Source organism: Ranitomeya variabilis, chromosome 1, assembly GCF_051348905.1.
Source record: "Ranitomeya variabilis isolate aRanVar5 chromosome 1, aRanVar5.hap1, whole genome shotgun sequence".
NCBI lineage: Eukaryota > Metazoa > Chordata > Amphibia > Anura > Dendrobatidae > Ranitomeya > Ranitomeya variabilis.
In genome coordinates, this window is record NC_135232.1 from 826969794 (window position 1) to 826995842 (window position 26049).

General features: G+C 40.9%; 1 protein-coding gene across 1 annotated transcript in view; it reads left to right on the top strand.

Moving 5' to 3' along the window:
• Window positions 1-3651: 3651 nt before the first annotated feature.
• The window catches only part of CHRNA6 (cholinergic receptor nicotinic alpha 6 subunit), a 48891-nt gene continuing 26493 nt past the window's right edge, over window positions 3652-26049 (top strand). Inside the window, exons 1-2 of the mRNA XM_077275529.1 lie at window positions 3652-3828; window positions 24484-24623. Coding sequence (XP_077131644.1) covers window positions 3753-3828; window positions 24484-24623 — 216 coding nt within the window. The 5' untranslated portion in view covers window positions 3652-3752. The remainder of the gene's footprint in view (window positions 3829-24483; window positions 24624-26049) is intronic.

A 26049-nucleotide genomic window follows, 5' to 3' on the forward strand; every position in this document is an offset into this window, starting at 1 on the left:
GTCTCCTTCCTGAGCGGTATGATGGATGGACATTCCCATCTTGTTTGTACTTGCGTATAATTGTTGGTAAAGATAAATGAGACACCTTCAGGTATCCTGAAATTATACCAAGGATGAGCCAGACTTGTGCAAGTCCACAGTTTTCTTCTTGATATCTTGGCTGATTTCTTGAGACTTTCCCATGATGCTACACAAAGAAGCAGTGTGTTTCAGGTGTGCATTAAACTACATCCACAGGCGTGTCTCAAATTAACTCAGATGTTGCCAAAAAACTATCAGAAGCTTCCAAACACATGACATCATCATATGGGCAGTCCAGAATTGTCAATAGGCATAGTAATCTTAGTGTGTGTAAACTTTATAGGAAGTAATAAAAATGCCTTAAAACATACACTCTGTCATTATTCTGGCATTTGGCAAATATTAATAATCATTGTAATCCTAATTGGTCTAAAATGGGAAAGTTTATTGTACATACTGTTGTATGTAACTTCTAGTTTCAACTGTAGATCTATTAAACCTGATGAGGTCAGTGTTTTTATTTTGAAAATCTTTTGAAAATTTGGGTCAGAAAGTCTGCATAATCAGTTATATTAAAATGAGCTTTTCATAAGTCCAGCTGAGGGGTATGAAAGCTAATGTGTTCAATCTCCCCCACCTACCCAGCCTGACTGATAACAGCAGCTTGTTTTGAGCTGTGAAAAATATTAGCACGGAGGAGGGACACTGAGGAGCTGTCAATCAAGCAAGCTCCATTCTGACATGAACTTGCGAAGCACACCAGCCTCATCAAAAATATTAATGTATGCAGCCTGTATTGTGAATTTGATGAAAGATCCACTTTGATGGAACGTTATCATATTGGAAAAATATTCTAATTTGCCATTATCATGTTATAGAGCTGAGAAGATTAATTTGTAAAACATTCTGCATAATTTGCATGCTGTTCATCAAAATCTTTGCTTGCTTTAGTCTTAGGACATGGAGTCCAGTGGGCAGTATTAATCAGTGATTGTCAACTATTTTTATATACCTTCATACAGGAGCTCAGGAGCTGAGCTCTCTGCACACATGGTAAATGCTGACTATGTAACATAGTGAGCATTTGTCCCAAGGGATATGAGCACACATCATCTTTTTCAGCTGAGTTTTTCAAGAAGAAGGCCCCTGTGGCTGCCATTTTGGTCCTCCTGCTAAGATCAGGCAAAGACTATAAGGAGACCGTGACTTTTTCCATATACTGCAATGCTATGGATTGTGTAGTATATAGAACAAGTGATCAAAGAATCTCTTGTTAAAAATAAACCAAAACAATACAGAAGTAAAAAAACATATTTGGTATTGCGGCATCTGTAAAAGTCTGGACTATCAAAGCATAATATTAATTAACCAGTATGGTATTGATAACCACATATGTACCACAAATTGTTATAAATTAAAATGTCATATCGTCATAGAAAAAAATGAAGCTCTCACACAAACGGTGAAATAAAAAACTTACCGGCGTTGATAGAAGCCAAAATTTTTTTACAAAATTGTAATTTTTTTTTTCAATCACTTAAATAAAAACCTAATCTATCTAAGTTTATAATCACCATAATGGTACTAACCTAGGCAATCATGTTGCCAGGTAATTTTTACCACGATAATAATATACCCGAAAGAACAATGGTGGAATTGCATTTTTTTTCATCATTTCATTCCACATGGAATTTTGTTTCAATTTTTCAGTACTGGAAAATGAACTGTGTCATTCAAAATTACAATTTGTCCCACAAAACCCCCACACCTTAATATATGGCTTTGTTGACGAAAAAAATCGGGAGGCATGGGAGTGGAGTGCTCCCAAAGACAGAAGTTTAGAACACTCTTTTAAAGGGAACTTGTCACCTGTTTGACCAATATAAGACCGCCACATTTCAGACCTGACACAGGCATTCTACAGTGCTGTATATATGCCCCCATCTCGGCCTGAAAGACAATAAAAAGAGCTCTTATTATACTCACCTGTTGAGGGCAGAGTAAAGTACTGCAGTGTACAAGACCCAGGAAAGGTCAAAGAGGCCCAGGCACAAGCACACTGCAGTACTTTACCCTAGTCAGGGCAGAGAAGTATGCCTGCGCAGGAGCGCGATGCCGGGAAACACTGTGTGAATGACGTAGAGACACATCATCCACACTAAGCAAAAAGGAGGATGGCAATGCAAGAAGAAGGGAGGCTCCCGCACAAGACCAGCGACACCCATCGGACCAGACCGCCCCCTCAGGTGAGTATAATAAAGTCTGTTTTTCTTGTCTTTCAGATCGGGTTGGGGCAAATATACAGCATTATAGAATGCTGTATATTAGCCCTGAGAGGTGGTGCCTGTATATCATAACGGTCAAACCTGGTGACAGGCTCTCTTTAAGACAAACCAGAGCAACTGCCCCATCCTAAGTAAAACTGTCATTTTCTGGAGTCTACCATTGCAGACATAGTTTTGTAAATTGCAGACTTAACCTTTTAATTAGATCTTTTGATGGAGCCATGTTTTAGAAGACATTCATTCGAGAGGTCAGACAAGCAATTTAGTATTTCAGTTGTTTCAGCATAAGCCCTATTGAAGGGATAACCTTCTTCTGACTTTTCCTATAAGCTTCTCTCTTCTGAGATCTTCTTTTAAACTATATTGATGATGCCTTCACTAGAAACTTATCCGTGAGGAATAAGTAGAACATTGTGAAGGTGACACTGCTGTACACAATTTTGTATCACTGTAGAATGAGCCTTGGGAGCTTGGGTCTAAGGGGTATCGTTTCTTCTTATGGGAGCTTGGGATTCTATGGAGAGCTGATCAATCATATCTAAAACAATGGATAAATTTCATATCGCTTCTGCTTGTTGGGCAGATGTGCTGTTCAGTATGTTAGCAAAACTTTATAGGAGTTGTGTTGGGTTTTCTTAACCCAAGAAAAGTGCCACTATCATCTATAGGCTGTGTGTGGTATTGCAGCTTAGTCTTATTCATGTGAATGGAGCTGCAATACCAATCTGAAGTGTTGCTGTTTCTGGAAGAAAGTATTCCAGTTTTTGTAACTGTCTTCATGAGAGAACTCAACAACATTTCATAATTAAACTCTTAATTTAAGCTCCATAAAAATGTTCATATACCCTGTGGTACAGAGAACATAGATCAGTAAAAATGCTCAAGGGACCTATAATCGTGGACTTACTAATTACCCCTAGTAAATCAATGACAGGAGGCAAGTTCTCATGTAGCTGGACTATTTTCAATAAATGCAGATCTTCTAGTTACAGTCAGTCACGATCATACGTGGTCTAGGTGGATTGCTTATGAACATCTGGACATCTCCCTATGGTAAATTCTGTCTGGCGTGTAAAGAATGCAGGTTACACGCCGTTGTCCTGCCTCAATCTCTTTAGAACTATCCTCTTACTGTTTCCCATGTATATCCCCTGGGGCTGCATTCTCTGTATCACATGAACGGGTACTTTTCCCTCTGAATCTTCTGCTCATGGAAGAAACACACATGCAGTCTCTGTGAAAGCAGAGCAGATTGATTTTTTTCTATTCACCTGTTTGGTTTGGTTTGAGACACATTTCAAAATTATCATTTTACCTGTGTCTGATGTCTTAAGACGACCTTGATTTTCATTCTCTATTGGATTCACGTTCTTGTGTGGTTCCTGAAATCACGCTTGTTTTTGTTTGTGTTTGTTCACCCCTAATTTGGTTGCTGCTGCAGAAGAAATGATTTTTTATAGTATAAAGAAAACTGAAATATTTTTCTACTACTTTTCAATTATTCTCTTGACGAGCTTGAAAGGTAAGACATTTTATAATAAATACTATAAGTATGAACTATTAGAGTATATTTTAAGATTTTTTTTACTTTATTATAGCAAATCTACACAAAGTAATTATTGTAATATTTTTGATTAGACATTTAAATCCAAACATCCGCATACTACCCATATGTATATACATATATGTATATATACATAACAAATGTATATACATATGCACAAAAACAAATATGTTTTACACACGCGCACACACACACATATATATATATATATATATATATATATATATATATATATAGATGAAAAAAAGGAAGACAGCACAAAAAATAAAGAAAAAAAGGGCTTTAATGCCTGAACGGCGTGGCGACGTTTCAGATATCTTTATCCTTTTTCAAGTATATATATATATATACATGTCTGTGAAGGTAAATCTACTTCATTGTCACAATGTGCCCAAAAATTAGAGAAGTCATAAATGGAGCTTTGCTACGGCTATTTCTTTGTGCACCGTTTTGTATTAATATCTCTACTACTGGATATTTGCTAGCCTCAGGGGTTATTAGGTACATTTATGGCAACCTTTATCTGAATATACACGGTAATAATGTAAGATAATTAAAATCTATTTTTCTTAATTAATCTACTGCAAATTTTACTATTTTTTTAAAGAAATGGTGTATAGTTTTAATTTTTAACACGGTTTTTAATTTCTATTGTAAATCTATTTTTTTTTAACTTATGTTAAAGTTAAATGTTAATATTTGGAATTTCTTTAAAAAAGGGTATGTTAACTGTTTAACTGTTGCTTTGATTGCTGGAGAAGTAAATGCCCTCTGGCACAAAAAGGGTTGAAAGACCAAGACAATTTAGTCAATAAAAATTTAATATGGTTAAGCCATGCATTAAACGAGGACTTCGGGGAGAGATGCAATCACAAGTACCTTGCATAACATCTGCTTCACTTGTCATATTAAGTTTATATGGGTTTGGCAGAAATGCTTTCTGAAACCCATTTCTGATTTCTTTCAGTGTGTTTGCGCAATCAAATTTTTAAAGTCTTGCCTTGACATTACAAGGCTTTTAACCTAATTTCCTGGTTGATTTGATAACTGTAAAGACAAATGTAGTCGAGCTTCTTTAATTCTAATTGTAGCACCTATACATATGAGCCTGACAGACTGAGTGATCAGGAAATCAGACAATGCCTGAGGGCTTAGTATCTATGGAGGGCCATAGGCATATGCCTAAATGATGACTGTAAGCCCTCGTTCAGACATCAATGATTTTTTACATTCCCAAAGAATGGTCTGAGTGTCATCAGTGCTTTAGATCCCATTTTTATCAGTGTTCGGTCAGTTTTTTATGGTTTTTCCATCAGTGTTTTACCAGTGATTTTCACATCTGAAAAAATAAAAATACAAAGCTTCTCCTAATAATTGCATTGCTAATCATGGACAGCACATGGATAGTATACTGATGCCATCTGCATGCTGTCTGTGATTTTTTTAATGGACCAGTAGACTTGTATGGGTAATTTTGAATCTTGACTCAGATCAAATATGGACATGTCTCCTTGATATTTTTGAAGACCACAGGTAGAACACGTAAGTGAAAAGTGGACGTCTGAATCTTAGCTGACACTGTGGCATGAGGCCAATCTGAAAATATGTGGACCCACTGAGTTGCTACCGATTGGTGTTCGGTAAAGATGAAGGGGGGCTAATGGAATTCTGTTTTTTATCCTTTTAACTTTTGGGCCACCGACACAGAGGTGCAGGAGGAGTTATTTCAAAGTAGAGCTCTTTAACAGCAGAGCCATATTCAGGAAACAAACTGAGTGTACCAGTTCTAGTCCAGTGTGTCTTAGGACCCAGTGATTTACAGCTCAGTCATCCAGTCTGAGACTGGGAAGTGCTGAGCTCTCGCAACATGCTCCCTCTTTCCTTGATTTCGCATCTATTTAAAAGGGAACCTGTCACCCCCAAAATATAAGGTGAGCTAAGCCCACCGGCATCAGGTCTTATCTACAGCATTCTGAAATGCTGTAGATAAGCCCCCGATGTATCCTGAAAGATGAGAAAAAGAGGTTATATTATACTCACCCAGGGGCGTTCCCGCTGCGGTCTGGTCCGATGGGTGTCGTGGTCCGGTCCGGGGCCTCCCATCTTCATAGGGTGACATCCTCTTCTTGTCTTCACCCTGCGGCTCCGGAGCAGGCGTACTTTGTCTGCCTTGTTGAGGGCAGAGCAAAGTACTGCAGTGTGCAGGTGCCGGGCCTCTCTGACCTTTCCCGGCACCTGCAGTACTTTGCTCTGACCTCAACAGGGCAGACAAAGTACGCCTGCGCCGGAGCTGCGGTGTGAAGACAAGAAGAGGATGTGATCGTAAGAAGATGGGAGGCCCCGAACCGGACCACGACGCCCACCGCAGTGGGACCACCCCTGGGTGAGTATAATCTAACCTCTTTTTCTCATCTTTCAGGTTACATCGGGGGCTTATCTACAGCATTCCAGAATGCTGTAGATAAGCCCCTGATGCCAGTGGGCTTAGCTCATCTTCCATTTTGGGGGTGACAGGTTCCCTTTAACTGGACTGGCAATCCCCGATACCTGCCAGTCATAGCTTTAGCTACCTAGTGCCTTCCTTGTTGATCTATTGCTGCCTGACCTTGGACCTCATTCTGACCATCCATTTGTCTTATCATTTTGCTTTGAACTGGTATTTTGACCTCAGACTGTTACCTAACTATACTTTTGTCACTTTCCCTTGTTTATGACTCCTTGACTATCTCAAATCACGGCTTGTCCGTGAGAAGTGACTCAGCGCCACACTGGGTCAATGCCAAACGGTATTTAAAAAATGAACACTTCTGCACACTGATTAGGAACATTTAAGACATTATTGTTCAGGTCCAGAGCAATGGGATAGGGTCCCATTTAAAACCCAGGTCATTTGGCCATTGGGGAGCTGAGAAAAGTATTTAGTAGTACTGGCCATTAGCGAAATCGAAAGTTGCATAGCTGTATGACTTGGCAAAAATAAACATAGATGAAGGCCAAAAGAGCACACAGAAGGAATACTGCCATACATGGTGGTAGGAGAGTAGAAGGGACGAGGAATAAAGAATCAGTGGCTGATCAGGACTGCCAAGGACTGGCAAGGTATGAGTTGAGTTGAGCTATGAATTGAAAGTATGCAGTAATTTTCTCTCATAACCCTTGAGCCTTTCACATTAAAATGGTTCTCTGTGATTTAATGTGATAAAAGAAAGAATTCTGCTAAGGCAGTAATTAGCATGCAGCAGTCAAGGGATCAAGAAATTAAGAGTTATACAGCGGTAATGCATGAAAGTTTGTGAAAACTTTAAAATTTCTCATATTTCTGGATAAATTTGACCTAAAACTACATCAGATTTTACAAAAGTGCTAAAAGTCGATAAAGGGAAGTAAATAGTATTAGACTTTTTAATTTATTAAAAACCTTTAGGATTTGTAGATAACTTGAAGATAAAATTAGAGTCTAGTATTTTCAATCAATGGGATGACAATCAGGTGTGATTGGACAACCTGTTTTATTTATACAAAAGCTATCTATTGAAGTCTAATCTTTACATCACATTTGTGGAAGTGTATGAACAATTAAGATTGCTAAGGACTTCAGAATAAGAGTTGTTGATGCTCATCAGACTGGGAAAGATTTCAAAATCATCTTTTAAAAGTTTGGACTCCATCAGACAGAAACAGTGTACATAAATCGAGGAAATTCAAGACCATTATTACCCTTCCCAGGAGTGGTTGAGCAACAAAGATCGCTCTAAGATCAAGGCATGTAAAAGTACAAACCCTCCTATGAAAACCTTTAAATAACTAAAAACCTCTCTCATATTAGCTAATATTGTTAAAATTCATGAGTCCAACATCAGGAAGACACTGAACAATAGTGGCGTGCATGGCACGATTGTAAGGAGACCGCCACTGCTCTCCAAAAAGAACATTGTTGACCAAAATAAAGCTTTTTGGTTTAAATTAGAAACATTATGTTTATAGAAAAAAAATAAAAGGAAGAAGAACACTGCTTTACAGCATTAAAACGTAATGCCATTTATGAATCGCGTGATGGTAGTCTCATGGTCTGTGGACTGTTTTGCTGCATCACACTTACTTGTAGCCCATAGGCATTCCTGCATCCAGGCTTCCATCTTCCGGAACCTTTGCAGCAAGCAATCCAGGGAACACCGAATTTGTAAAAACAGTCAAACTTTTACTTGGCAACTGATGGTGATTACAATCAGGCATATAGGATAGGGCCCAAATGGTTAAAGTCTTTCCTACAGGTACCCGACATAACTTCAGCCTTAATTCTCAGTATGATTAGAACGTTTCTCTTGCTAACTCCTCCAGCACTAGATATTCTTCTCCACTACAAGCAGTGCACTGGATTGCATCAACTCCTGCCTCTGAGAGTTTGAGTCCAACTTTCCCTGCAGATTTACAGGCTTAGTGTGCCCAAGGGCCCCAACATCATTCTCAAGTTTCCCAGGTTGACAAGACGGATTTGCATGGAAGGATTCTATGGCCATCCACTGTCCCTAGTTTCCCTAGCAGCCTATTGCCTATGACCACTCTGTGTCTTCACCACACTTCCTCTAACTGCCCTTAACACTTCCTGAACTTGGCACTAACTCTCAATTCCCCCTCCTACAACTGGGCTGGCTATTACAGTTAACCCTATCTAGGCTAGACGGCAGCTCCCAAGGGTTTTACCTTTGACAACATACATTAAAATGAAATACATTAAACCATTTGAGGTGTCAGGGGATAGAACATCACCTCCACCACTCCTACAGAAGTAGCACAGTTTAGTGCAAATCAAATAGGGGGAATTCATCAAGACTGAGGTTTCATAAAATTCTTGATCAAAAGTCTGCTGCTGTAAGGTGCACATTAGGAGAAAAAATAAAGGATATAATTGGACTTAAAGAAAGACCAATCACTCAGTCACAAACACAGGGATCATCAGGGACCAATATTTAGACATATCCCATACACAATCAAGGGCTAGACACAGAGGGACATACTGTTCATAGCGTGCATTATCACCTACAGTATAATAAAAAGTTGTACACAAATTAAAAGTTTTTAGAAAGGTCTTTAGGAACCTCAAATAACATTTTTCTGAAATAATCATAGGTAGTTCTTTGAGAAATGCTACAGTACCTCTTCACACCAGAGATGAAGTAGTAGATTACAACAAATTTATTAAGAATTAATGAAGCACTGCTGGAGGAAATGTATATCAGAGTGTGTACAGTATATACAATATCCATAAGTAATCATGAAATAAGCTAACATTGCATGTCCAAGCTTTAAACATTGGGAAAAACTAATGTTAAGGAACAGAATCATCACAGGGCTTCACAGCTATAATACAAGAAAAATAATGTATGTGGATTAATATAAGAGAGTGTCACGACACAGCTGTCGAGTAAGCCAGGACCAGGGGATCCTTCCCCTACACTATGGGGAGCCCTAGCTCGCCCTACTCCCTGGGATACTTCTGAAGGTGAAGATGTTGGGGCCTCCACCCTTGCCTTATCTGCTGTTCCGTCTGTTCTCTTCCCCCACCCAGGGAAGAGGGGCGCTACTGTGCACCATAGTACACCAACCTGACAAACAAGGCAGCACAAACAATGGTTAACAGAAAACTCCAGGCATACAAAATATTCACTCGCATATAACAGAGTAATGCATCGGGGAGTGGAGGTAGGGGAATAAACCAAAATACAGAAGGATAGGGAATCACCACACATACAAACCAAACAACGGTCACAGATAACTTCCTCCAACACTCCTCAAATGAACACCTCTCCCTCCTTAAGCCATGCAGCAAAGACTAGCTGTGGCAAAGATTTGTATCAGAGCTCAGATTATAAAGGGGAAAGGAGTGACTAACTGAGCTCAGCTGCGAGCACAGAGATTTCCAACATGGCCGATTAACCTCTGTTCTTCCAGAAGGAATAAACCCATTAAAATGAAGGAGAAGTGCTTCTTCTTAGCACCGGAGTAGGAGCAATCAGACGCTCTGGTCTTCTGGTTCCACACTGTCGCGGTAACCCCATGACAGAGAGACAATGGAAAGCAAAGTGCCAAGAACATATTGGAGGACATTTACTTAAGAACAGTGTTTTTATGGCAGATTGAATGAAAAGTGTATGGGTGTAAAATATGACAAATTTATTAGGTCATGTCGATATAAGGTGTTCGCAATGCGTCTTTTTTTTGTCACAATTCTTGAAAAACAAGGTAAAATCACCAGTTACGCTAATCTCTATGTTGAAAGATGGGAGGAGGACGCCATCTAGCCAGCAGGCGTGCTGCGTGCGGGCCTGGTGCTCTGGCAACGTTTTATTGATGACGTAATTTTTATTTGGTCTGGAGGTCAACAAGAGTTACATCAGTTTTTAACCGATATAAATATAAACGATTATTTTTTAAATTTTACATCTTCTATTAGTACGAATACTTTTTAGACCTCACTATTTTTATTGAGGATGGCAAAATTCAGACACAAACTTTTCAAAAATTTACAGACTCAAATAGTTTTATCCTGATTGATAGCTGCCACTTATCCAGCTGACTATTAAATGTACCTAACAGTCAATTCACCAGAATTTGCCTAAACTGCTCTAGGAGTCATGATTTTGACTCAGAAGCCCTTTCTCTTACTAATCAATTTTTGGGAAAGGGATATGATAAAAATCTCCTTGAAGAAGCCATAAATGTTGAAAATAAACCTATCCAGGACCTTTTAAAGAGCAGTGACACCTATAATAAAGATAAGAATGTGAACAAAAACCCAGTGTAAATTCAGATGATTTTATTATTTATTTATTATTTTATTTTATATTATCACAGAAATACAATTCCAACTCCCATATTCTAACTAGAATAGTTAGAAAACATTGGGATGTACTGAGAAATGATAAAACCATAGGATCATTAGTCCATAAAAATCCAAGATTTTTGTATAAAAAGTCTTGTAAACTCAAGAATATTATTGCCCCCACTATACAATCTAACTGTTCAAAAAAATCTTCAGCTTCTTTTTTAAGTGACCTCAAAGGGTTTTTTCCTTGCAAGAAATGCATGATGTGTCGACAAACAAAAACCTCTAAACAATTGACATTTATAGGGGGAAATAAAGAATATAAAATTCATAATTATATCACCTGCAATACTGTAAGTGTGAAATATACTATTAAATGTCCTTGTAAGAAGCTGTATGTGGGGCGTACCAAAAGTCCATTGAAAGTTAGGATAAGTGAACATATCAGCAATATAAAGAAAAAATTTACGGGTCATTCTTTGTCCAAGCATTTTGCTGATTACCATGAGGGTTCTGTACATAATATGGTGGTTACTGGTGTAGAATATGTACAGCCACACATTCGCAAAGGAAACCACATCAAATTAATGTCACGCGCCGAGAGCCACTGGATATTTGCTTTTGACACTCTAATTCCAAGAGGAATGAACAGCGAAACTGAACTATTTGGCTTTTATTGACTGATTGCCAGCCTTAATTGGCTAACCCATTAACATCATTAGTTCATTCAGTGAGATCACATAAATATCTTCAGTACCCCAAGCAGGACCAACCCTGAAGAAGGAAACAGAGTTTTCTGAAATGCATCTGAAGGTTTGTTGCCCTTGCTGCACTTCGTAGCTACTACAGCCTGGTGTTGTCATGTGCTGCCTGACGTCACACAGGTCCTGCACTGGTACCAGTGCAACAAGACCGAGTAGCATGACTGGTTCTCCACTGAAGTTTCATCACCGACCTCAATTAGGACTCCTGCAGGGGCAGATGTCACCGGCCGGGACAGCGCTCCCAACGATCTGCTTTACAACAGAAACGTTTACCTCACCAAAGAACAACGGGATTGTGTATTAACCCCATGGAGGGGCTCCTCTCCTCATTTCTTACAAGGCACTGTTCCCTGGGGAAATCACTTCTTGTGATCACATATTTTTAAGGATGACATCTCACTGCAAGCTGGACTGTACAGCCTACCTAATCTATTGACATTTATCTAGCGCTGCTATGATTGGACCCCCACATGTACTTAGGCAACCCCCACATGTACTTAGACTGGCTAATAGCTAAATCATTCAGCTGCCGCAATGAAAACTTAATCTCCGAACACTAACAAATACTCGGAGGTCACCCGAGCAACGAGTATACTCGCTCATCACTAGTAAAAATCATTGTCACTTTTTATTTTCATGGCTCAATGCTATAAACTTCTGTGAAGCACCGAGGGGCTTCAAGGTGCTCTCCATACATCCAGATAAATTCCTTAAGGGGTCTAGTTTCCAAAATGGGGTCACTAGTGGTGGTTTCCACTGTTTAGGCACAACAGGGGCTCTCTAAACACTACATGGCGTCCGCTAATTATTTCAGCAAATTTTGCACTCAAAAAGTCAAATTGTCAGGACTCTGAACATTTTTTACCTTTTGTGCATTACTTCCCTTTTCCAACATGGCGTCTTTGGTCTCATGTGCACTTGTCTTCCTGCTATAAAACTCCACCCCAGCCTTCAGTCTGTGCTAGATTATTCTGCTTTGCATCCAGCTCCTGATTACTCCCTGGCCTTGCACCTGCACCTGCTCCTGTGAACCTGTGTTGGAGATCCTGCCACTCTGCTCTGAGTTCCTCAGAGACTGCTGGAACAATGACTGCAGAGAGCAGATTAGAGCAGGTGTTTTCCATAATTAGATCACTGCAGAAAGATGTGGAAGGTCTGCAAAAGAAGTTTGGAAGCTTTGAACACAATCAACAGGTGTTTGAACAAACTTTGCAGGACTTAAGCAATCGTATGGCAGCCCAGGAAAACAAACTTGCTGGCATAGAGTCCCAGTATGGACAGGCTTTTCAGGACATAAGCACGCAAATAGCTGCACAAGCGACTTTACCCTCTGGGCAACCGCCACCAGCTAGCCCACCTAAGTTGCCCCCATTCAGATTTAATGGTGATCGCGACAAATTTCGTGGCTTTGTGAATCAATGTATGCTATATTTTGATGTGCATGCTGACCGTTTTCCTACTGATAGATCCAAAGTATTGTGTGTAATAATGCTACTGACCTCACGAGCGCTCGCCTGGGTGAATCCGATGATTGAGTCTCGTGACCCACGGTTAAATGACTTGGATGATTTCTTGGCCGATATGGCATTAATGTTTGATGACCCTAATCGCCGTGCAACCGCTGAATCTGCTTTGTTGTCTTTACGCCAGGCTAAACGTTCTGTTATTGAGTATGCCACTGAATTCAGGAGATTGGCGGTAGATACCAATTGGGACAGTTATGCACAATTGCCTATTTTTAAAAGGGGTCTGTCTAGTATTATAAAAGGTGAACTAGCTCGCTCAGAGTCACCACAAGAACTAGAGACATTTATACAGCATTTTGTGCGCATAGACATTCGCCTTACTGAGCGTAGGCAGGAGAAATTTGCTGCATATAACCGTATTTCTAACTTTTCCCTTCCTTCCAAAGAGCCTGCAGGTAAAACATCTCGGGAAGTGGAGGAGGTGCCCATGCAAATTGATTCCGTTCAGAGACGCGAGATCAATGAGCGCCGGGAGCATCGCCTTCGTGAAAGTCTATGTTTCTACTGCAGCCAGTCTTACCACTTTCTGATCAATTGTCCTAAGTGTCCTAGACGGCCTAACAAGGTGCTAGTAGCAATAGGGGAGTATGACAACTGTGATGATGAATCTGACATCTCTGAATGTAGCCTGCCTTTAAACGCTGTATTCCATTCACTTTCTATGACTTCACCCCCCAAGGAGCTGAAGGAAAAGAACTCTCACTGTTCTCTCCCTATTAAGATCCTGTGTTCAGGAAAGTGGATTTCCAGTTCAGCTATGATTGACTCTAGTGCAGGTGGCAATTTCATGGATATCGCATTTGCCAAGGAACATGGTATTAAAATTCAGCAAAGAGCCTCTCCAATTACCATGGAAACAGTGGATGGGTCACCTTTAATCTCTGGGTCTGTGGATCAGGAGACCGTACCCCTTGAAATTTTGTTGGAGCCTAATCATCAGGAGCAAATTTCTTTCTTGCTAATTTCTTCTCCTCATTTTCCTGTGATTTTAAGCATTCCTTGGTTGCGTTCTCAGAACCCAATTATCAACTGGGAGACAAAGGAGATTATCTTTCCAACAAGGAGCAACTCAGCGTTAACAGAAGCTGTCCCTGAGTCCACGGCTACGGAACCACATGTACAGGTATCTTCTTTACCTCCAGCATATAAAGAGTTCTCTGACCTCTGTGACGAGAAGAATGCAGATCAACTTCCTTCACACAGGCATTATGACTGTTCCATTGAGTTGCTTCCTGGGGCAGATATTCCTTTTGGTCATGTATACCCTTTGGCGGCACCTGAGCTTCAAGCCTTAAAGGAGTATATTGATGAAAATCTGGCCAAAGGCTTCATACGTCCTTCTTCCTCACCAGCAGGGGCACCCATTTTTTTGTAAAGAAGAAGGATGGGACCCTGAGACCCTGTTTTGACTATCGGGAACTCAATAAGGTAATTGTACGAAACTGATACCCTTTGCTTCTGATTCCCGAATTACTGGAAAAAGTCCGCCATGCTAAGGTGTTCTCTAAACTGGATCTTCATGGGGCTTATAATTTGGTGCCTATTCGTCCAGGGGATGAGTGGAAGACAGCATTCAGATGCTGATATGGACACTTTGAATATTTTGTGATGCCCTTCGGGCTTTGTAACGCCCCTGCAACGTTTCAACACCTTGCTAATGACATTTTCAGAGATTTGTTGGAGCAATTTGTGGTGATCTATTTGGACGATATACTAATCTTTTCTGACTCTCTACAGGAACATGAAGAACATGTCAAAACTGTTTTAAGATGTCTGAAAGAGAACCATCTGTATATTAAGCCGGAGAAATGCGAGTTCCATCGTTCTGAGATACAGTTCTTAGGTTATATCATCTCTCCCCAGGGGCTGAACATGGAATCTGGTAAGATTCAGGCTATCCTTGACTGGCCGGTACCCAAGAACATTAACCCCTTCCTGACATCAGACGTACTATCCCGTCGAGGTGGGGTGGGCCCGTATGACCACCGACGGGATAGTACGTCATACGCGATCGGCCGCGCTCACGGGGGGAGCGCGGCCGATCGCGGCCGGGTGTCAGCTGCCTATCGCAGCTGACATCCGGCACTATGTGCCAGGAGCGGTCATGGACCGCCCCCGGCACATTAACCCCCGGCACACCGCGATCAAACATGATCGCAGTGTACCGGCGGTATAGGGAAGCATCGCGCAGGGAGGGGGCTCCCTGCGGGCTTCCCTGAGACCCCCGGAGCAACGCGATGTGATCGCGTTGCTGCGAGGGTCTCCTACCTCCTTCCTGGCTGCAGGTCCCGGATCCAAGATGGCCGCGGCATCCGGGTCCTGCAGGGAGGGAGGTGGCTTACCGAGTGTCTGCTCAGAGCAGACACTTGGTAAGCCTGCAGCCCTGCACAGCAGATCGTCGATCTGGCAGAGTGCTGTGCACACTGCCAGATCAATGATCTGTGATGTCCCCCCCTGGGACAAAGTAAAAAAGTAAAAAAAAAAATTTTTCCACATGTGTAAAAAAAAATAAAAAAAAAATTCCTAAATAAATAATAAAAAAAAATATATATATTATTCCCATAAATACATTTCTTTATCTAAATAAAAAAAACAAAACAATAAAAGTACACATATTTAGTATTGCCGCGTCCGTAACGACCCAACCTATAAAACTGCCCAACTAGTTAACCCCTTCAGTAAACACCGTAAGAAAAAAAAAAAAAAAACGAGGCAAAAAACAACGCTTTATTACCATACCGCCGAACAAAAAGTGGAATAACACGTGATCAAAAAGACTGATATAAATATCCATGGTACCGCTGAAAACGTCATCTTGTCCCGCAAAAAACAAGCCGCCATACAGCATCATCAGCAAAAAAATAAAAAAGTTATAGTCCTGAGAATAAAGCGATACCAAAATAATTATTTTTTCTATAAAATAGTTTTTATCGTATAAAAGCGCCAAAACATAAAAAAATGATATAAATGAGATATCGCTGTAATCGTACTGACCCGAAGAATAAAACTGCTCTATCAATTTTACCAAACGTGGAATGGTATAAACGCCTCTCCCAAAAGAAATTCATGAATAGCAGGTTTTTGGTCATTCTGCCTCACAAAAATCGGAATAAAAAACGATCAAAAATGGTCACGTGTCCGAAAATGTTACCAATAAAAACGTCAACTCGTCCCGCAAAAAACAAGACCTCACATGACTCTGTGGAGCAAAATGTGGAAAAATTATAGGTCTCAAAATGTGGAGACGCAAAAACTTTTTTGCTATAAAAAGCGTCGCTGGTTTCACACTTGCGTTTTTGTCTGCAGCGTTTTTTGCACAAAAAAACGCATGCGTTTTTTCCCTATATTTAACATTGAAAACGCATGCGGTTTTTTTGTACGCGTTTGGTCGCGTTTTCAAACGCATGCGGTTTTTTTCTGCATGCGTTCATTTTCAGAAATACAACCTGCAGTATTTTCTTGCGTTTTTAAGCACATGCGTTTGTTTGCGTTAAAAACGCATGCATTTTTATCGAAAAAAAACAGAAAACACACTGAAAAGCCACCCACCACCATCAAGGTGATAAAGGGATCCAAACCCTAACCCTAACTCTACCCCTAACCTCACCCCTAACCGTTTAATGAACATTTTCTGACAGTCATAGTGCCACGTATTTCAGTGCCACGTATTTCAGTGCCACGTATTTCAGTGCCACGTATTTCAGTGCCACGTATCACGTATTTCAGTGCCACGTGTTTCAGTGCCACGTATTTCAGTGCCACGTATCACGTATTTCAGTGCCACGTATCACGTATTTCAGTGCCACATATTTTAGTACCACGTATTTCAGTTGCACGTATTTCAGTGCCACGTATTTCAGTGCCACGTATTTCAGTGCCACGTATTTCAGTGCCACGTATCACGTATTTCAGTGCCACGTGTTTCAGTGCCACGTATTTAAGTGCCACGTATCACATATTTCAGTGCCACGTATTTAAGTGCCACGTATTTAAGTGCCACGTATTTAAGTGCCACGTATTTAAGTGCCACGTATTTAAGTGCCACGTATTTCAGTGCCACGTATCACAAATTTCAGTGCCACGTATTTCAGTGCCACGTATTTCAGTGCCACGTATCACGTATTTCAGTGCCACGTGTTGCAGTGCCACATATTTCAGTTCCACGTATTTCAGTGCCACGTATTTCAGTGCCACGTATTTCAGTGCCACGTATTTCAGTCACGTTTAGGGTTAGGGTTAGGGGTAGGGTTAGGGTTAGGGCTAGGGTTGGAGGTAAAGTTAGGGTTGGGGCTAAAGTTAGGGTTGGGGCTAAAGTTAGGGTTAGGGTTTGGATTACATTTACGTTTGGATTAGGGTTGGGATTAGAATTATGGGTGTGTCAGGGCTAGGGGTGTGGTTAGGGTTACCGTTGGGATTAGGGTTAGGGGTGTGTTTGGGTTAGGGTTTCAGGTAGAATTGGGGAGTTTCCACTGTCCAGGCACATCAGGGGCTCTCCAAGCGCGACATGGCGTCCAATTTCAATTCCAGCCAATTCTGCGTTGAAAAAGTAAAACAGTGCTCCTTCCCTTCCGAGCTCTCCCGTGCGCCCAAAAAGGGGTTTACCCCAACATATGTGTTATCAGCGTACTCGGGACAAATTGAACAACAACTTCTGGGGTCCAAGTTCTCTTGTTATCCTTAGGAAAATAAAAATTTGGGGGGCTAAAAATCATTTTTGTGGGAAAAAAAAGATGTTTTATTTTCACGGCTCTGCGTTATAAACTGTAGTGAAACACTTGGGGGTTCAAAGTTCTCACAACACATCTAGATAAGTTCCTTGGGAGGTCTAGTTTCCAATATGGGGTCACTTGTGGGGGGTTTGTACTGTTTGGGTACATCAGGGGCTCTGCAAAGGCAACGTGACGCCTGCAGACCAATCCATTTAAGGCTGCATTCCAAATGGCGCTCCTTCCCTTCCGAGCTCTGTCATGCACCCAAACAGTGGTTCCCCCCCACATATGGGGTATCAGCGTACTCAGGACAAATTGGACAACAACTTTTGGGGTCTAATTTATCCTGTTACCCTTGTGAAAATACAAAACTGGGGGCTAAAAAATCATTTTTGTGAAAAAAAAAAAAATTATTTTCACAGCTTTGCGCTATAAACTTTAGTGAAACACTTGGGGGTTCAAAGCTCTCAAAACACATCTAGATAAGTTCCTTGGGAGGTCTAGTTTCCAATATGGGGTCACTTGTGGGGGGTTTGTACTGTTTGGGTACATCAGGGGCTCTGCAAATGCAACGTGACGGCTGCTGACCAATCCATTTAAGTCTGCATTCCAAATGGCGCTCCTTCCCTTCCGAGCTCTGTCATGCGCCCAAACAGTGGTTCCCCCCCACATATGGGGTATCAGCGTACTCAGGACAAATTGGAAAACAAATTTTGGGGTCCAATTTATTCTGTTACCCTTGTAAAAATACAAAGCTGGGGGCTAAAAAATCATTTTTGAGAAAAAAAAAAAAATTATTTTCACGGCTCTGCGTTATAATCTGTAGTGAAACACTTGGGGGTTCAAAGCTCTCAAAACACATCTAGATAAGTTCCTTAGGGGGTCTACTTTCCAAAATGGTGTCACTTGTAGGGAGTTTCAATGTTTAGGCACATTAGGGGCTCTCCAAACGCAACATGGCGTCCCATCTCAATTCCAGTCAATTTTGCATTGAAAAGTCAAATGGCGCTCCTTCCCTTCCAAGCTCTGCCATGCGCCCAAACAATGGTTTACACCCACATATGGGGTATCATCGTACTCAGGACAAATTGCACAACATTTTTTGGGGTCCAATTTCTTCTCTTACCCTTGGGAAAATAAAAAATTGGGGGCAAAAACATCATTTTTGTGAAAAAAAATGATTTTTTATTTTTACGGCTCTGCATTATAAACTTCTGTGAAGCACTTGGTGGGTCAAAGTGCTCACCACACATCTAGATAAGTTCCTTAGGGGGTCTACTTTCCAAAATGGTGTCACTTGTAGGGAGTTTCAATGTTTAGGCACATCAGGGGCTCTCCAAACGCAACATGGCGTCCCATCTCAATTCCAGTCAATTTTGCATTGAAAAGTCAAATGGCGCTCCTTCCCTTCCAAGCTCTGCCATGCGCCCAAACAATGGTTTACACCCACATATGGGGTATCATCGTACTCAGGACAAATTGCACAACATTTTTTGGGGTCCAATTTCTTCTCTTACCCTTGGGAAAATAAAAAATTGGGGGCAAAAAGATCATTTTTGTGAAAAAATATGATTTTTTATTTTTACGGCTCTGCATTATAAACTTCTGTGAAGCACTTGGTGGGTCAAAGTGCTCACCACACATCTAGATAAGTTCCTTAGGGGGTCTACTTTCCAAAATGGTGTCACTTGTAGGGAGTTTCAATGTTTAGGCACATCAGGGGCTCTCCAAACGCAACATGGCGTCCCATCTCAATTCCAGTCAATTTTGCATTGAAAAGTCAAATGGCGCTCCTTCCCTTCCAAGCTCTGCCATGCGCCCAAACAATGGTTTACACCCACATATGGGGTATCAGCGTACTCAGGACAAATTGCACAACATTTTTTTGGGTCCAATTTCTTCTCTTACCCTTGGGAAAATAAAAAATTGGGGGCGAAAAGATCATTTTTGTGAAAAAATATGATTTTTTATTTTTACGGCTCTGCATTATAAACTTCTGTGAAGCACTTGGTGGGTCAAAGTGCTCACCACACATCAAGATAAGTTCCTTAGGGGGTCTACTTTCCAAAATGGTGTCACTTGTAGGGGGTTTCAGTGTTTAGGCACATCAGGGGCTCTCCAAACGCAACATGGCGTCCCATCTCAATTCCAGTCAATTTTGCATTGAAAAGTCAAATGGCGCTCCTTTCCTTCCGAGCTCTGCCATATGCCCAAACAGTGGTTTACCCCCACATATGGGGTATCAGCGTACTCAGGACAAATTGTACAACAACTTTGGTGGTCCATTTTCTCCTGTTACCCTTGGTAAAATAAAACAAATTGGAGCTGAAATAAATTTTGTGTGAAAAAAAGTTAAATGTTTATTTTTATTTAAACATTCCAAAAATTCCTGTGAAACACCTGAAGGGTTAATAAACTTCTTGAATGTGGTTTTGAGCACCTTGAGGGGTGCAGTTTTTAGAATGGTGTCACACTTGAGTATTTTCTATCATATAGACCCCTCAAAATGACTTCAAATGAGATGTGGTCCCTAAAAAAAAAATGGTGTTGTAAAAATGAGAAATTGCTGGTCAACTTTTAACCCTTATAACTCCGTCACAAAAAAAAATTTTGGTTCCAAAATTGTACTGATGTAAAGTAGACATGTGGAAAATGTTACTTATTAAGTATTTTGCGTGACATATGTCTGTGATTTAAGGGCATAAAAATTCAAAGTTGGAAAATTGCAAAATTTTCAAAATTTTCGCCAAATTTCCATTTTTTTCACAAATAAACGCAAGTTATATCGAATAAATTTTACCACTAACATGAAGTACAATATGTCACGAGAAAACAGTGTCAGAATCGCCAAGATCCATCAAAGCGTTCCAGAGTTATAGCCTCATAAAGGGACAGTGGTCAGAGTTGTAAAAGTTGGCCCGGTCATTAACGTGCAAACCACCCTTGGGGGTGAAGGGGTTAAGGAGGTCCAACGTTTTATTGGTTTTGCAAATTTCTACAGACGCTTCATTCGAAATTTTTCTGATATTGTCCGTCCCATTACTTCCTTGACAAAGAAGGAAAAGCCCTTTAAGTGGTCATCACAGGCTCAAGAAGCTTTTGATCGGCTGAAGATCTGTTTCACATCAGCACCGCTGTTGATACACCCAGATCCAACACTTTCTTTCATTGTGTAGGTGGACGCTTCTGATAATGCTTTGGGGCTATTCTCTACCAAAGAACTGGAGAGAAGGGTCTGCTACATCATTGTGCTTTCTTTTCCCGTAGACTAACCTAAGCAGAGAAGAATTACGACGTGGGAGACAAGGAATTGCTGGCTATTATTGCGGCTTTCAAAGAATGGAGGCATCATCTGCAAGGAGCTGCACAACAGATCATAGTGCTAACTGACCATCGCAATCTAGAGTTCCTTAGATCCGCTAGATGTCTTTCTCCTCGTCAGGCTCGTTGGAACTTATTCTTAAATCAATTTAACTTTGTTATCTCGTACCGTCCAGGTTATCGTAATGGGAAGGCTGATGCTTTATCCTAAATCCATGCTGCGAATTCCGTACCTGGAGCCCCGTCCAAGACCATTCTATTTGATGCCAATTTCATCGGAGTTATCCACGATCAGGACTTGTGGAAGGAGTGCAGGGAGGCCTATGAAGGTGATGTATTTCTGGCCAACCCATCTGTGGATATTAAGCTTGTCTTTAAGGGTGGCATGTGGTTCAGAGATTGACGTATCTACATCCCGGAGGTCGTCCGTCTGCAGATCCTCAAGTTGGTACATGACTCCAAGTTGGCTGGTCACAGGGGGGAACAGAAGACACAAGAGTTCCTGAGCCGATTCTTCTGGTGGCCAACTTGCCTGAAGGATACCAAGGACTATGTTCTCTCTTGCGAGGTATGTGCCCGTTACAAGACTCCTCATGTGGCACCTACGGGTCTTCTACAACCATTACCTGTTCCATCCCGCCCTTGGGGGTCTATATCAATGGACTTTATTGTGGAGCTGCCTACATCTTGGGGCATGAATACAATCATGGTGGTAGTTGATCGCCTGACTAAAGCTGCTCATTTTGTTCCGTGCACCGGCCTCCCCTCTGCTAAAGATACAGTGAACTTGGTTATACAGAATGTCTTTCGGTTGCATGGGGTGCCGGATGAGATCATCTCTGACCGTGGAGTACAGTTCACTTCAAGATTCTGGAAGGGGTTTTGCTCTGCACTCAATATTAATGTCTGTCTCTCTTCCGCTTACCATCCCCAGACAAATGGTCAGACTGAGCGTACCAACCAGACGCTGGAACAATATCTAAGATGCTATGTCAGCCATCTCCAGGATGATTGGTTGGAGTTGTTGCCGTTAGCCGAATTTTCATATAATAATTCTCAGAGCGCCTCCACTAAATTTACACCTTTCTTTGCCAATCTGGGTTATCATCCGTGTATTTTACCTAGGTCTCCAATTAATTCTCCGGTTCCAGCAGTGGAGGAAAGGCTGACTGCGGTGAGACAAAATCTGGTGGTTCTGAAGGAATCCCTGACCACGGCTCAAGAACGTTATAAGAGATCGGCTGATAGATTCCATAAACCTGCACCCATGTTCAAGGTAGGAGATTCCGTGTGGTTAGCACCTAAGAATCTGAAGTTCAATGTTCCTTCACAAAAACTTGGACAGAAATTCATTGGCCCTTTCAAGATCAATGGTATTGTGAGCTCTGTGGCCTGCCGGCTGAAGCTACCTAGGACAATGAAGGTGCACCCAGTTTTTCATGTATCTTTACTAAAGCCTGTATCTCCTAATACCTTCCAGGGACGTGTTGTGCCACCTCCGCAGCCTGTGGTGATTGATGGGCAAGAACAATTTGTGGTGGAAGGAATTATTGATTCCAGGATTCGCAGGAATCGGCTCCAATATCTGATAAGATGGCAGGGATATCCCCCTGAGGAAGACTCTTGGGAACCTGTGGAAAACATCAATGCCCAACAGAAGATTTCTCGTTTTCATTAGAGATTCCCTGAGAAACCAGGTCCAGGATCGTCCTGAGGCCGCTTCTAAGGAGGGAGTAATGTCAGGACTCTGAACATTTTTTACCTTTTGTGCATTACTGCCCTTTTCCAACATGGCATCTTTGGTCTCATCTGCACTTGTCTTCCTGCTATAAAACTCCACCCCAGCCTTCAGTCTGTGCTAGATTATTCTGCTTTGCATCCAGCTCCTGATTACTCCCTGGCCTTGCACCTGTACCTGCTCCTGTGAACCTGTGTTGGAGATCCTGCCACTCTGCTCTGAGTTCCTGCTGTATACACCAGTGTTCAGTAATCCTCCTTCATCTGCTGCTCGTGTTACTTCCATCTGCATTTGCTGGACATGTAAGCTGTTTCTGCTCTGCAAGAACCTGAGACTATTAACCAGGCCTCCCTGGTTGAGCTAAGATATGATTTGAACTGCCTAATAGCATATCTATCTGTGTCTGGACTAAGTCAAGGATCTATTCGTGTCAAGTTTCCTCAAAAATAACTGTGCTTCATAGACTTTCTGTTTGTTTGCATCTACCTCTGAAGTTTCCTATTGACTGCTAAGCTGCGTTTATTTTTTGCACCAAGTGTTGTGGACTTGAGTTTCTCTCTGCACCTGCTTGAATCACCGTGTGATAATATAAACTTTACCACTTATAAAACTGTGTCCTGTTGTCTTGTTCCACTCAAAGAGTCTCCTGAATTATCCCCTATAATTATTACACAAATGGCTCTCCTTCCCTTCCAAGCCATGCTTCCAAACAGTAGTTTTCTCCCACATATGGGGTATCAGCGTACTCCGGAGAAATTATACACCCAATTTTAGGGTCCATTTGTTTTCTGTTATCCTTGCGAAAATAAAAAATTGTGGGTCTAAAGTAAAATTTTTGTGGCAAAGTTAAATGTTCATTTTTTTCCACATTCCATAAATTCCTGTGAATCACCTGAAGCGTTAATAAGCTTCTTCATTTTTGGATATATTCTGTCATTTAGGCCACTCAAAGTCAGTTCAGATGTGATGTGGTCCCTAAAAAAATTGGTTTTGCAAATTTTGTTTGAAAAATTAGAAATCGCTGGTCAACTTTTAACCCTTATAACTTCCAAACAAAAAAAAATATGTTTCAAAAATTGTGCTGATGTAAGGTAGACATGTGGGAAATGTTATTTATTAATTTGGACTTGTCATTAAGGTGAAAACAGGCTGTGTGGTGAAGGGGTTAATTTTATGTACCAGGAAGTAATCATATGTGACCCATATTTGAAATGCGATGACTGCAGACAGTGCTTATCAGAAATGGTCACACTTACTACAATTTATGGATGATATTAGTGCTAACCTCCATTGCACAGGCAGTATCCTGCCAGCTGTTAGGCAATATAAAAAAGAACCAAAGGCACTGACCACAAAGAGCTGCAGCATAGTAACACTGTGACAATGGTACATGATTAACTGAAGGGGATAATCAGTATTGGCTGTAATGAATAATTATGAAATGTGGATGTAATAAAACTTGTATAGAATTATTTTCCGCAACATAATAATATTATTGCACATGGCTCTGATTTCAACCATGTACAAAGTAGCTGCCCAAACATTTCCCAGTAATCCTTTTAGATATGCCAGAGCCTGACAGTAGCGCTAGTTGATGCACAAAGTCATTCAGTCCATCACATAGGACAAGAAGCCTTATTAATGATGATCTGCTGCCAGTGGGGTGCATCTAGGATGACTGCAGGAATAAAGCTCCATTGTTTTCATATGCAAATCCCCACTTTTTTTGCAGGTTCTTTACAAAGCAACATTGAAGAGAGGCTTTTCCATAAGCTCTTCTCGCATTACAATCAGTATATAAGGCCAGTTGAAAATGTGTCTGATCCTGTTATGGTGCACTTTGAAGTAGCAATAACTCAACTTGTTAATGTGGTAAGTCAAGCCCCTATATTTGCACACCTTGTATACATTATTTGCCTAATATATTGCTATAAACTTGAATGGTAAGGTTTCTATAATATACATAATTATATTTATCTGTTTTGGCCAACTCTAATGAACATAGGGGACTTAAAAGGGTTGTTCCCTTTCAAAAAACTTTTGCCCATAAGTTCAGTTACCTTTTTAAAAAGCAAACTGAGCTCTACTTCCTCTCACCTGGTCTTTCCTTATGACTTAATGTAACTGACTTAATGACTTATGACTTATGACTTAATGTAACTGATGTAACACAACAGCACTGCAGCCCATCGCTGATCTCAGTGGTAGTTTTTTTTAAGGTAACAACATTTGGGCAAAAGTGTTTTTGAAAGGGGACAACTCCTTTGACACTTAAATGCTTGGACTGGCCGCCGTTCCTGATGTGAGCGTTACAGCTTTATAGGCATATAGGAGGCTGTCGAGTTTGCATCAGGAGACCTGCAGTCAGTTTCTATATTGTGATCAGAACTTAGACCATGAAACACAGATGTGTGAAACTGTCCTTAACCAAATATTCTTAATACTGACACCAAACAGATGCATAAAACAACTTGAAATGTTGAAAATGTATTGTTCAAACCTAAAGTTGCACAAACATTTTGTGACTTTTGCCAGTTTTGCCCCAATTCTGATCAGTTCCACCTAAGCGGGTGTAGCTCAGGTTAGGATGGGATGTGGCAAAGCCTGCCTGGCAAAAATAACTAAATTGACGACACTTTAGTAGTATAAATTACACAGGAAATTGCTCCAGTCCCTGAAGCACGGTAGTTGTAAAATGCACCCAATTCACTAAGGAATTAAGATTGATGTGAGCAGCATCAGTCTTAATAAATTGGGTGCTGTATGTTTTATGCAGTATGTGAGCAGAGTGTGTACTGTAATATATGATGATGTGTGTGGTATGAGTCTAATGTGAGTGCACTGTTTGCATCTAATATGCGAGCGGTGTCTGTGCGGTTTGCATCTAATATGTGAGCGGTGTGTGTGTGTGGTTTGCAAAAAAGAAGAGAATGTCCAACTTCACCGAATCCGTAAAAAAGAGTTTTCTTTATTCACAAACTTTAAACATAGAGGATACAAACTTCAGCACGAACCATATGGGTAAGATTCTCAACGCGTTTCTGGAGACTAAGCTCCCTTAATCATGACAATCACGATGACATGCCATGATTAAGGGAGCTTAGTCTCCAGAAACGCGTTGAGATTCTTACCCATATGGTTCGTGCTGAAGTTTGTATCCTCTATGTTTAAAGTTTGTGAATAAAGAAAACTCTTTTTTATGGATTCGGTGAAGCTGGACATTCTCTTCTTTTTTGGACTTTATACGTTTGGACACAGCGGGTCCGTGCTCCCGAGGTTTGGTTTATGCATCACGGGT